Here is a 13,991-nt window from a genome sequence, read left to right on the forward strand (position 1 = left end):
TCCCCTCCTTTCCAATAACCTTACTCCCTCTTCCATTTCCTAGCTTTTCGAATATGTGGAGGCACCAGTCGTACCGTTACCACCCCCACCTTCCTCGTACCTCTACGTAAATTCTGCTGGATGTGGGGAGGGGAGGAGAGACCCGGGCTGGGTCTTTAGCATTTGCTTTTGGTTCTCTATGTTACAAAGAATTTTTCTTTTGTACCTGGTTTATTTTTCTTAACTGGCAAAAACTAAAATATATTTAAATCAGTACTACTAAACATGAACATGGTCAAAGTAAGGACTAAAGTGAGGGTATAAAAGGACGATGTACAAAAAGTTAGAGCTTCCGGGTAATTTATTTTTATAATATATATTTTTATGTAACTTTAATTGTGCTAGTAATAACAAAAGGGGGCAGTGACGGTCTGAATGCCGAAGACCCCTGCGGGAACCCACACCACGCTTCAGCGCCCTCGGCAGGGGGGGCACGCGAGGGCTGGCGGTGGGCTGCTGGTCTGGGGGAGGGGGAGGGGCTTCCCCCAAGTGACCTTGGGCCGGCTAACCTCTGGGCACAGTTTACTCATCAGGAAAACGAGATCGGAGGCTTATTTCCTGTGCCATACTAACCCCTCGGAGCGCTTTCTCCAGACTCCGGGCTGAGTTTGGAAGGGCCTGCGCCTAGCGAGCCCCCTGGCCCGGAGAAATCTGACCCCGCTAGTCTGGTTTCATTCATCCTCTCATCGGCCGCTTCTGCAAATTGGCCCTTCCTTCTACTCGTAGTGCTGGAATCCACGCCCAGTGGAATCTGTCACGTGAGCCATGCTCACGCCCGGGGAGAGGGAGGGGGGACGGGAAGGGGAGAGGCGGGGCCGTCCTCACGCGTTGGCGCACGCTGGCCCCTGATTGGCTGCGTTAGCACGCCAGCGGGAGGACGCTGGGCCCGCTCCCCGCCCTCCTCGCTTTTGATCCCCCTCTTCACCCCCCACCCCCCACCCCCCCACCTCGGAGAAGCTCGCGCGCTCAGCCTGCTTAGTTGAAGGGCGGCTGGACCCGGAGCCGCCTGGCCCAGGGCAGGCTTTTGGGCGTTGTGAGAGGGACGCTCTGCTCCCTGGCTCCAGTCTCGGCCCAGCGGTAGGACGGAAGGACGGACGGACTGACAGAAGGACGGACTGAGGGAGGATGAGCGGCGGGAGGCGGAAGGAGGAGCCGCCGCAGCCGCACCTGGCCAACGGCGCCCCGAAGGGGTCGGCCTGGAGCAAAGCGCTGCGGAGCGACGCGGCCTGGGAGGACAAGGTGCGGGGCCGCGGGTGCGGGGGGACGACCTGTCACACCGGGCTAAAATGCGTGTGCGTGAGCGAGGAGTCTGTCACCCCGGTGCCTGCGTGTGGGTCGGGGTGTGGGGGGACCAGTCCTCCGGAGGTAGGGAAGGGCCCACGTGCGTGTGCGGTGGGGGGCGGGAGAGCATTGTGCACCTACGTGTGCCCTCTGACCTGCCACGGGGGCAGAGTTCGAAAGCGTGTGTGTGCTTGTGTGTGAGCTGACCTGTCACCCCGATGAGAAGGTAGAGGGAATTTCTGTTTATGTTTAGTGGGGGTGGGGGGTGAGATTCGTATTGCACAAGCCACGTCACCTCTCAGGGCCTCAGTTTCCCCATTTGCAAAATGAGGTAAGGCTGACTGAGTAAGTGTTCTGGATGAGTTATTATAGCTAGCGATTAATAGTCGCTCATGTTTATATAACACTTGAGATGATTTCATTTTCTCCACATAACCACCTGAGAGGTAGATGCCATTACCCTCATTTCACAGATGAGAAAACAGACAAGCAGATGATAAGGACGTGCCAAGGGTCACACAGCTAGGAAGGGAGTAGCTTTGGAAAGAGATGAGAAGGGGGAGGGTGACTGTGCGTTCTAAAATGAGGGGGTAGCCCCCAGTGGCTTCAGACTCTGAATCTCTTATCCTGTGATGTGTTGTATGAATGAGGGAGGGGAGAAGACTACCTGTTACATGACAAAGCAAACGTGAGTATGTTTGCATATGTCAGCTTGATCACAGACTTTCAGAGTTAGAAGGGACCAAATTGTCATCTCGCCCTGCTTGAAGACCTCGCCTTCCCTACCAGTGGAACCCACTAATCATTAAATTATTAAGAATAAAGTTGTCTCCCTAGGATTTCCAGCTACTGCTCCTGGTTGCATCCCTTTGGCAAGTAAGGGAGCAACAAAAAAATAACTCTTTTTTTGAAAAGAGCTATCTTGCTCCCTGAGTTTCTTCTCCCTCAGACAAAAAGAAATCCCTAGTTCCTTCAGTTCACCCTCATATGTCATGAACTTGAGACCCTTCATCATCGTGGTTCCTCTCCTCTGGACACTTTAGTTTGTCAGTGCCTTTAAACTGTACCACCTATAACTGAATAAAATATCCTAGAAGAGGACATGAGTGAAAGAGACTTGTGTATGAGATCTTGGGAGAATCTAGGTGAGATCTAGGTGAGAATGTGATTGGACATTTGAGAGGTAGAATTATATCAGCTTTCAAAGCATTAGATAGAAGGCCAATTATGAGTAGTTGTGTTTACGAGGGAGAGAAAACTAGGAAGGGAAACTCTTACCCTGGTATTGTGACAATGAGGAGCTATGTCATGCCTAGAGTCTGGGAATGTGTAAAAGATAGTGTATGTGTAGGAAGACTTGGGAGTGTGGGGTGCAGATTGAGAATATGAGAAAAGGGATTGCCTAGGGAGCTAGAGGAGATGTAGCATGGTGTAGTGCAATGGAATGATTCCTGGGCTAGGGTGGATGGCAGGACAGTTTGGTTCTAGACCTGTTTGTCAGTGACTTGAAAGATAGCTATTTCTGGACTTCAGTTTTCCAGTCTATAAAGTGCAGGGGCTGAATTAGATAATCTCTTAGGAGCCCTTTCAGTCTCTAATATTTTATGATTTTGGTGTGTGTGTGTGTGTGTTTGTGTTTGCATATTTGAGGAATGCTACTGTCACTTTGGGAAAGGGATGTGCTTGTGTGAGGTGGGGACGGGACCCTCAGAGGACTGAGAGCCAAAGTGTAGCTGTATCTGTGATGTGTCCCTGATCCCTGTGTTTTATATGCCTTCCTCTAACAATACTCTGCCCCACCCCCTTCCACATAGCTGTAATTATGTGGAGCATCAAAAAACGATATTATGTATCTAGAGAAAATATTGAGAATAAGCTGTCTAGTGTGTTGAGGTTAGGATTAATATTTCTCTCTCCATTCCCCAAAGCTGGCAAGTTTGGGGTTGGGGTATGTATCAAGCTAATTTCTTGTCTGGCACTTTCAGGGCTGGGCTGTGCCATTTTGAGTTTTATATCCGTATTTTCTTAATTTTTCCTAGACCAATAAAGTCAGGTTCCTCTCCCATCTTTGGTCCAAGGTTTCACTTGACTCCACAGCCCTAGGCATACTGGCCACTAGCTTAGGTTTCAGGGTCACTGAATTTCTGTGCCTTTGCCTTGATTATTAGAAATATGGTGACAGGCAGTTAGTTTGACCTTCCTCTGGTCTGACTTGTGGGATTCTGCCCCCTTATTGCAAAATCTGGAACCACTTTTTTTTTTAACCTCCTTTTTATAGCCTTGGGCAACCTTTTAGATTGCTTGGCGCAAACAGTGGCTTTTGGACCTTAGTACAGATGAGAAACTAGAAATTTTCATATACTTCTAGCAGAACTCTCCTTTTTCATATCATTAGATATGTTGAATTCCTTTTTTGTTAGTTCTGGCATCTGCCTCCAGTGTCTTTCTGTCCTTTTAATATGTTTGGATCATCCTAGGGAGAGAATGATTCTGGGTTGTACCAGGCAGAGCTTCCATCTAAGGAGCCATCCAGTCAGTTGTCAAATCCTATCAGTCAATCCTCACAGTATCTCCTCTGCTTATCCCTTGTTTAGATCTTTATCTGTACTATTGTACTAGCCTCCTCTAATTGGTCTCCCAGCTTCCAATCTCTTTCCTCTCCAATCCAACTTTCTCCCTGCTGTCAAATTGAAATTTCTAAAATTCAAATCTGATCATTTCATATCTCTGCTCAAAAATGTCTGATGGCTTCTTATTGCAATCTTTCCAGCTCTAAATCTAAAATCCTATGATAATCATATCCTGGGACCTCTCATAGTGGGGAGGAGAGGTGATAAATATTCAAACTTGGAAATTTGGGGATTGTAGTGTTACTTGGTATTAGTGAAAACCACCAAAGGAGTAAATTTTTAAGAAGTGATTGATGAGCAGGAATATGATGAATCTGGCCTATCCACTGTCCATTACAAATGCTTCTAAATGGATTGCTAGCAAATGCATAGCATTTGATGCATGAATATTCACAAAGTAAAACTATCTCCTGGCAAATATATGCCTCATGGTAGCTTCTAGAAATTGGAATAAGCCTTCTTTGAAAAGAAACTTGTACTTGGGGAAGTTTGTATCTGATATCAGTACTTTTAATATTGTTGAACCGTTACTGATTTGACCTCTTGTTCAAATTTAACAGTTGTTCCCTTGATGTGTATTTTAACCTGCCTTGTGCATATCTTTCATCTAAACTCTGATACAGGTCATTTTGATAGCTAAGGCTGAATTAACTTCTATAGAGAATTAACTTGATGGCAGTATAATAGCCTGCTGGTTGACACTCAACAGCTATACAGTTCTATAAAGCTTCATATCTGTACAAGGTATATAAAGGTCAGATTTCCACATCTACAAGAGATGACTTGTATTTTTCTTTTGAATTTCTCTCCTAAGGCCAGCAAGTTTATTAAATGTGTTGCCAGTATCCTAGCAGGAATTCATATTGAATCCAAGCCTTAGCAACCAGTTTTGTTTTTTTCTTAATCTACTGTTTTCTCCAGTGTCACGGGGCTAAGTTACTCAGCTTTGTGTTGCAAAAATGTTGGCATTTACATCCTGTAAATTTGTGCATCTAATTAATTTTAGATTTTTGTACGTTGCCTTAAAGTTCTCACATGACAGTAGAATACCAAAATTTGTAAGTCACCCTAAGAGTTGAGAATTGTAATGCCCAATATGTCATTGTGTAGGCAAAAATAAAAGTGCTTCAGGTAAACTGGTAAAAAAGCAATATATTGCCAGTAGCAGCAATATTATACAGTGATCAGCTGTGAATGATGTAGCTGTTCTCAGCAAAACGATGATCCAAGACAATTCTGAAGGACCTGTTATGACAAATGCTATTCCCCTCCAGAGAAAGAACTGATACAGTCTGAATGCAGATCAAAACATACTATTTTTTGACTTTATTTTTCTTGGGTTTTTTGGTCTGTTTTCTTTTACAACATGGATAATATGAAAATATTCTTTGCATTGACTGCACATATATAATCTATAGCAAATTGCTTGCCTTCTTAAGGAAGAGGAAGGAGAAGGAGGGAGAGAATTTGGAACTCAAATTTAAAATTGTTTTTTACATGTAATTGAGAAATTTTTTTTTAAGAGGTAATATGTTGAAACTGCATATAAAGGTTCCAAAAGAAATGTAGTAAATAACTGTGTGTGTGTGTGTGTGTGTGTGTGTGTGTGTGTATGTGTGTGTGTGTGTGTGTGTGTGTGTGATGTTGGGGGAAACTTGTCTCACCCTGGGGTAAGAGTATGTACATGTGTGCACATATATAAATCTCTAATCAGCCTGACTTTTAAAGCTCTCCACAATCTGACTGCCACCTACTTTTCTGATTTTATTTAAAATTACTCTCTTCATACATACTCCACTCCAGACTTTCCTGCTAGCTCTTCCCCTTAAGGGTGTCCTGAATTCACACAAGTGATGTCTCATACCTGGAATGCACTCCCTCCTTGCCTCTGCCTTATAGAATCTTTAGCTTCTTTCATACCATAGCTCAGATAACATCTCTTACACATGGCCTTTCATAATCTTCTGATTATGATTATCTTCCTCATTAACACTATCTCTCTCAAAATTATTTTGCACATGACTTTGTATTAACTTGTGTATAGTTATCTTCCACTAGTGGAATGTAAGCTCCTTGAGGGCCAGACATCCTTGTACCCAGCCTAATACTTTCCACATAGACAAATAATAAATGTTGAATTGAACTGAATCTGCCTAGGTCTTCCCATTCAGTTCCTGATTTATGTACAAAGACTAGAAGCAGCATGAGATATATCTGTGAAATCCAAATTACTAATATCCTTAAAAATGGTTCTCATGTGCTATATAAAGTTGTCTTTGGCTATTAGGACTATTCACTCCATTCCTTTTGTGAACTTTATAAGCAGTCTCAACAAACTGCTTCTTAAAAAAATTTGATTCTTTGGCTTTCATTTGTATCAACTCTCTTGGGAACAGTTATACAATCCAATATTTTCAAGTTTGAAGATTTGTTCCATCCTACCCTTAAAGGGAGGCTTTATGACATGTGATCGTCATAGGATCGTAGACTTAGAACTTGGAAAGAGTAACCTCCTTATTTTGTAGATGAGGACACTGGGGTTCAGAGAGGTACCTAAGGTCACCCAGCAGCCTAGGCAATATTGGAAGCCTGGTCATCTCACATGAAATCAGCATTCTTTCCAGGCTGCCTGCCTGAGTTATTACAGGTCAAGCATGCTCAGGCTTTAATTCAACCTATTTGCCTTTTCCACAGGATGAGTTTTTAGATGTGATCTACTGGTTCCGACAGATCATTGCAGTTGTCCTGGGCGTCATTTGGGGAGTGGTGCCACTGAAGGGCTTCGTGGGAATAGCAGTGTAAGTCATGAGCTTCCAACATGTCATAGTCTCCCTTACTGTAAAACAAAGCCCTTTCCTTTATCTGAAACATAGGACATTGATTCTTCAGAGAATTGTTTTATTTCACGTGTAATGCTTTGCCTTTAGTGTATAGAGGAATGAGCACCAAATAGAGCACTAAAGCAAGTGCTTGTTACCGGGAGCTGTGCTCTCAGAAGCTTCAAAATTCTGTTTGAAAGTATTTGTTGAGTAGACAAAGAAGAAGTGGTGTGGTGTAGTGGAGAGTACGCAGAGTTAAAAGACCTGAGATTGAGTCCTGGCTTTTCTGTTCAGTATCTCTGTGATCACAGGCAAACTCCTCATCCTCTCAAGACTCATTTACTTTATCTATAAAATGGGAATAATGCACTATTCATCTCACAGGGCTGTTTTAAGAAAAGCTGTTTGTCAACTTTAAAACCCTATAGAAATATGAGCTACTATGGTGTCAACTCTGGACAAGTCAGTCTTCCTTTGGGCCCCTGCTCTTTAAGGAGTTCAAGGTAGAGGAAGTTGTGCCCTCAGGGTGTATTACTGTGGTATCATCCCTTGTTATCTGGAGAAGAGTCAGTGGCAGCTCTGCTGGTACAACCTCTACCTCTCGAAGGACTCATCGATAAATCTGGTCTAATGTGAGTGGCTCACTTGATTCATGAGCTTCTAAGACTATGTCTACCTGGCTATAAGACTAAAGAAGTATCTTATCAGAATGATAGGGGTTCCTGAGGACAAGGGCACTTTTGAAAGATGCCTGCATTTTCTCACTTCATAGGTAATACAGACCCACATTTGCCCTCCTACGTCCTGCTGAAAACAATTCCAGTTGATTGCTTGGAAGTGGGGGTAAAATATGTGTTGGTTCCAAAGCACTGTCATGGCCTTTCACTCTTTTGATCTTTACACCAGGCCTGTGATATTGTTATCTTTCACATTTTTCAGATGAGGAAACTGAGGCTCATGGTCATAGGGCCAGTTCCATGGTGCATCTGGGCCTAGATCCCAGACTTTCTGACTACTTACTCTCTTGTGGTTATTTCCACTGTCCCAGGATTCTGCCAGCCCAAAATGTCATCATTATATCACTTGTCAAGGATCTGTTACCTTCTCAGTGATGTAGATCAAAAACCCTCAGTGACTTGGTATATTGTTTTCCAACAGTTGCAGTGGCAGAAGAATGAATTGCCCTGTATCCAGCCTAGTTAGTCAGGTCCCAGACAGTACACGTGCAGTGTTACTGCTCTGTTCCTGGAAACCCTTCCAGCCCGGTAGAACTTGTCCAAGTTCTATCTCTATTGCATATCTCATTTCCTTCAAGGACCCAGGGCATTTCCATGCCAGGATGAGATATCACAGTAGGAGATGAATAGAAGAAAAACCTCAAATGTTCCCTCTCCCTCAAAAAAGGGTGTTTTCTGTCATGAGGACTTGTTGATCTGGGACCTGGCTTTACTTGCGTTCTTTTTAGAGCAAGTGTTTCCTCAGCATATACCATGTGCCTGATCTTGCTCTAGACTTCGTTACATTGACTGTTGCTACCCAGAACTAGCATTTTATTTTTGGATTTGGATTTGTGACTTCATTGGTGTAGAGAAACCTCAGGGAAGAAATTCTATCTACCGAGGCCAACTACAACTACTCTGCCATTTGTAGTCTTAGAGAGTTGCCTGAGGATAAGCTCAGGAGCTTCCCAGGATCAGAGAGGCAGCACTTGGACCTGAGTCATTTCCCATGCCATACTGCTTGGTAACTCATGTTACCAGAAAATGTACGGCATCTTTGCATTTGAGGGTGGTATTAAAGTAAGAATATTATTTAAAAAATATGAAAGGTACAAATTAACTCTTCCAGTACTCCAAACCCTCACTTTCAGTCTCCTTGCCCCATTTAGGCTTTCTGAGAGAGAGAAAGCAAAACTAGATGAGTGAAAATGCTAATGAGCAGTGAATTGGCCCTGAGCCCAGTCTTGGAAGAGAGGAGGAAAGAATCTCAGAACCAGAGGAAGTGGCTGATCTTTAGCTGTGTGAGGTCAGATCTCTAGGAAAGGAGATAACTCTGGTGTTAATCCAGATTCTGTTTTAAAATGTCACCAGATATTTATGTAGCACTTTCCAACTGACAGGCACATTACATTATCTCATATCCTTACAACCTAGGTTTGTCTTGTCTTTACTGATTTCTGTTGTGTGACCTTTGAATTTGTTTCCTTATCTGTACAATAGGGATAATAGTCCTTGCCCCGCTGCTGTGAGAACCAAATTAATTAATGTATGCAAAAAGCACTTTGCAAACATAAAGGGCTATATTAATGTGAACTTATAATTGCTGTTATTGACCAGGCATTACTATTTGACAGGTGAGCAAACTGAGACCACCAAGACATTAAGTATTTTTCCCAAAGTCTCATAGGTAACAAGGTAGAGGACTTAAACCTTGATTTCTTATGTTTAATGATTCCAGTGTTCTTTATGTCTTATCAGATGAGTTCAGCTACTAGAACAATTACTTTTTCTTTGAAACAAATGATAAGAAACAGCTGTAATGAGTGGAAAGAATAAGCTGTGTAGAAAATAGGCCTGTTCTTGGCTTCGTTTAGACCCAACAAGATATTATGGTGTTGTTTTACCTCAACATAGCCTTACCTTGAGTCTTGGCGTCCTTACTATTCTGCCAGTATATTATTCTTACAGGGCGCTGACTTGCCTCCAGAATAGATTCTTTCATTCCCTTGGTTGACACCTTGTTTAATATTCTCAGGAAAAGCTATAGGGAATGTGGGATGGTTAAAAGCAATATTTTTTCCCTCAGTCTGAGCAGGCTTGTCATACTTGCTTGGCTTTTAGTTCCTGCCTGTCATTTCATCTCTTCAACTGGCTTAATTCAGGGTTAAGGGGAGGGTTGAGCTCATAAAAGTTGCCTTTCAGGTCATCATCTCCTGGTATTTCTTATCCATCACATCATTAAAATGTTTAAGTGAAAATATTTAATCATCTCAGCTCCCTTCAGGAGCTGAGTAGGTAATCCTGCTACACTGGGGGGACTGTGCATGCACTCTTTAGATCTAGCCCATTCCCAGAATTGAGAGATTTAGTCTAGTGATCACTGCTAGGCCACTCTCTCGCTCTGTCAGCTCTGCACTGGGGCTTGGTTTTGTTGTTATAATGGTTGTTCTTAAAAACTGACCGGTCAAAACTCATTCCAAGGCCGGAGCCTCCTTACTGTCTCTTGAACATGCTAGGTTTATTATTGTGTTTTCATGCTCACTGGAATTGTCCTTTGTCCTTCCTTCATGAGTGGTTCCTTCTTCCCACTTTCTCTCCCAGGAATCCTTGCCTTGTTTCATTATTTAGCACTTTTATGTATTTAGCCCTGTCTCCATATAGACTTAGCTCCTTGAGGGCAGAAACAATGTCATTTTCTGTGTATTCCCCACAACATAGCTGGCATAGGACCTAACACATAATAATTACCTGAAGTGCTTTTGGGTAGATTTTTTTTACTGTTGCTAAAGCAGCTAGGGAGATTACAAAAGAATTAGACTACTTTCAATAACCATTTGTTGATTGATTGGATGATCTCTCCCATTTTCCACTTAAGGAAAATAAGGAAGACTTGAATATCAGTTCCTGGAATGGGCCAGGAACCTTAAAGCTAAGCTAGAGTCACTTTGGATGCAGGGATCATGGCTTGACCCTGCTGTCTAAGTAGTCTCTAGTTTCTTTTTTCAGTAGAAATGACATAGGACACGTGAGCATTTGGTGGCTTTGTCACAGTCTGCAGAAAACCTAACATTGGTGCCTCGTGTTTGTCTGGGTGAGGGCATTGGACTGCCCTTCTGAGAGACTACTTCCATCAATCATTCTGAGAGATGAACTAAGAGGTGGGGTCAGGGGCTAGGATGGTTCCATGGGCACTTTCCTGCGGCTGCTGAGCAACAAGGAAAGTTCTAAAAGAATCAGGCCATTCTCTTACCAACACTTGTAAGGAAAAGATCAGCCCTTTTTAGCAGTGCCAAGATTTATAGTGTAGAACTCGTGCTCTTTGTATTTGTCCCCAGGGGTGAAAGTGGTAAAAACTAGTAGGGGATGTTTTACTCTTGTTTATTCTGTGAGTAAAATCCCACAATCTTACCAAGCGTTGACCTTCTTGGCTTATACCTCAGGTGGCACCCTCTTGGCTGTTGAAGGTCTTGTAGGCACTTTGAAAAAGCTTAGGATTTTTTGAAGTTGTTGTAAAGGCCATCTCTAATTTGGGGACAAAGAGAGCTGTTTTTTACTGTAGGTCTTGTGGCATGTTCTTAATTTTCTGAATTTGTGGTGAGGCTTAATGGGTCTTCTCTTTTCAGATTCTGCCTGATCAATGCTGGAATCTTGTACCTCTACTTCAGCAGCTTCCAACAAATTGATGAGGAAGATTATGGTGGGACGTGGGAGCTCACAAAAGAAGGTTTTATGACGTCTTTTGCACTGTTTATGGTAATCATTTTCTTTCTTCATATGGTGGTCGATTTTGATTATTTCGATAAATTAGAGTCTTTCATTTTCAGGTTTGGAAACAATCTCTAGGGTCACCTAGACCAACAGTGTCTTCCTGATGGATAAAACTCTTTAAGAGGAGTTGTTGGCAAAATAGCCAGACCACCTTCTCCTTAAACACTTCCCAGGGAACTCACTAGCTTAGAAGAGAGCCCATTAGTCCATTCCATTGTTAAGCAGCTCTGATATTCCTATTTTCTCCATATACTAGGCTGAAGTCGGCCTTTCTGTAACTTACCCATTAGTCCTAGTTTTGTCCTCCAGGACTAAGAAGAACAACGCTGATTAATCTCTCTTCCTTTAAAGTATCTGAAGACCTTGATCTGTCTCCCCTAAATTCATCTGACTGAACAACCAGAATTGATTCTAATGACATGGCCCTATCCGTTCTCTTTATCTAATTCATCCTCCCCTGGGCATAACTTCAGCTTGTCTATGTCGATCTTTATAAACAGTATGCTTCAGATGTGGTTTGACCAGAATAGAGAACAGCAGAAACATCATCTTCTCTAAACACTAGATGGTACCACATCCAACTAGATTGGGAGCTACATCATATAGACCGGCTTACTCCAAATTGTACCATCTCAAAGAGCTGTTTACAATTAATTGTTTTCTATGCACATAGTAGTTTAAGTACTGGGGTACAGATATAAAGGGAGACATATCGTTTTCTCAAGGATTTCCACCCATTTCAGATTCTCATAGGTGCCTCTTATTCTCTGTTAAGTCTTATCTTCAGGTTCAAGTCTTGGCTCTCACACATACTGGTGGCATGAGCTTGATTCAGCTTAGATTTGAGGGTTGCTTCCTTCTCCCTTAGTCTGCAGGATTCCAGGTGCTAGCTTCTGGAGATGGTCTCCATTAGTTATGTTGACCTCCTGTTGTAAAATGTTAGCTGACACCTGTGATTCTCTGACTACACCAATAGCACCTAATCATCTATCAGGAACAATGCTTATGGTAGATAATCTGCCACAACTCCTTGATCCCAAGTGGCTTCTCTTTGCTGATTGACACTGTATCAGCTGCTTATAATTTTTTAAATTTGTGTGAGCACAGTATGGTTAAGAGGCAAATCTGAAAGAAAGAATTACCAGAGGAGGCTAGATTCGAGTCCTTTCCAATTTCTATGGTTCAATCATGTACAGAATTGGGAATTGGAAGTTTGGGGAATATTTGCATCATTAGCACATTTGATGGAGATCTAATAGAGATAATTTCTTTAAAAACTCATTATAGATTCATAGACTTAGGGCTGAATCATCTGGTCTAAACACAAGGCCCAGAGAACTCAAGTTACTTGTCTAAAGCCACACAGGGAGTAAGCAACAGGAGTAGGATTTGAATCCAGGCCCTTGCACTCTAAATCCAGTGCTCTTTTCTCTGTATCCCACTGTCAGAATTGATACATTCCTTTTTTAGGGCATCATATCCATAATTCTCTTATACACTTAAAATATCCTAACTTGAGTGGAAAGAGTATGCTGATTTTGGAGTCCTGAGGACCTTTGTTTAGTTTCTTTCCTAGTCACTTAGGAGTAGTGTGGCTCAAAAGCAACATCCTCACTTCTCTAAACTTTATCCCAGGTAGGATAGCCTAGGCTTGAGTCATCCCTAAGAAGGTTATGATTTGGTATGATAATGTTTTAAACACAATAGGACCTTATTACAAATAGCTTCTTTCAGTAACTTGATTTGTGTGGCAGAACTGTTCCACTTAACCAGTTAAGAGACATTAGGGCCTGAGAGTCAGGTTCCCTTTGATCCCAAGAGAAGCAGCCTAGGAGGGAGTTTTCCTTACTCTGGTCCATTGACTCTACAGGGAACTGGGAGACTACATATAGCCTGCTCACCACCATTTCTGGAAACTTCCTCAAGATTGCCTTGTGGGATTAATTTCTGCTCCTTGTGTCTCCTTTAGGTTGTTTGGATCATCTTTTACACTGCTATCCACTACGATTGACAGGCTACAGCCCACACCTTCTAGCCCTGTCATTCAAAAGGACATTCTAATCACAGGCCAGAAATGTGCCAGTGGTCAGGGGCATTTCAGCCACAAGGAGGCTGTGATGCCCCATTCTCCCAAACTGAGAATCAGTGTGTTGGTCACCAGTGTTTTATACCAGTGTCGTGTCTTGGAACTTTTAAACAAGCCATCCCTATTTTGAAAACATTACTGAACTGTTCCATCACGACCATTTTCCATGCCTTTATTGACTACCCATCACTAATTCGTGTTGGCTGAATGGATCTAGTAATTCCATTTACCTTAGGATCTGAATGAAACGTTGAATTGTCTCGTCTTCCTCGGCTGTCTATCAGGCACACAATTTTAAAGCTATCAATGGCATTTTACGGTGTTTTGAGTTGTTCTTGGACAAAGCATGGCAGAATGTGAGAGGTTTGTAATACAGTACATGTCTAATAATAGTTTCCATTGTAGAATGTTTTAAGATAACTTGAATAAATCAGATCTTATTAACAGATCTCCTAAGCCTTTGATTGAAAGTTTGAGGAGCTACCGATGTAGCTCTTCCAGAAGGGTTTGCTTTGTGTCTGCAGGGTTGCCCAGCACCTACCTTGACTCAGGCCTTCCTCTTCACTCTTGGCACACAGCCAGGGCTAGGCTGGCTAGTCTCTCTTCCCTCATAAGGGTTATGTAGTGGGAATTTAGGCACTGTGTTATC

At 42.6% G+C, this 13,991-nt stretch overlaps 1 protein-coding gene across 1 annotated transcript; it reads left to right on the forward strand.

Moving 5' to 3' along the window:
• The first annotated feature begins 919 nt into the window (after nucleotides 1–919).
• RAB5IF (RAB5 interacting factor) lies at nucleotides 920–13,790 on the forward strand. The gene is made up of 4 exons (XM_072631430.1): nucleotides 920–1,278; nucleotides 6,645–6,748; nucleotides 11,112–11,241; nucleotides 13,226–13,790. Exons 1-4 carry the CDS (start codon nucleotides 1,165–1,167, stop codon nucleotides 13,265–13,267), a joined length of 390 nt encoding a protein of 129 aa, XP_072487531.1. The 5' UTR covers nucleotides 920–1,164; the 3' UTR covers nucleotides 13,268–13,790.
• The last annotated feature ends 201 nt before the right edge of the window (nucleotides 13,791–13,991 follow it).

This window comes from Notamacropus eugenii, chromosome 1 (genome assembly GCF_028372415.1).
Source record: "Notamacropus eugenii isolate mMacEug1 chromosome 1, mMacEug1.pri_v2, whole genome shotgun sequence".
Lineage (NCBI taxonomy): Eukaryota > Metazoa > Chordata > Mammalia > Diprotodontia > Macropodidae > Notamacropus > Notamacropus eugenii.

Bases quoted from the DNA above. Each gene is read 5' to 3' on its own strand.
- RAB5IF (XM_072631430.1), top strand. From the start codon at position 1,165: ATGAGCGGCGGGAGGCGGAAGGAGGAGCCGCCGCAGCCGCACCTGGCC. The intron at 6,749-11,111 runs GTAAGTCATGAG...TTCTCTTTTCAG, and splicing joins GGCTTCGTGGGAATAGCAGT to ATTCTGCCTGATCAATGCTG. The intron at 11,242-13,225 runs GTAATCATTTTC...TGTCTCCTTTAG, and splicing joins CGTCTTTTGCACTGTTTATG to GTTGTTTGGATCATCTTTTA.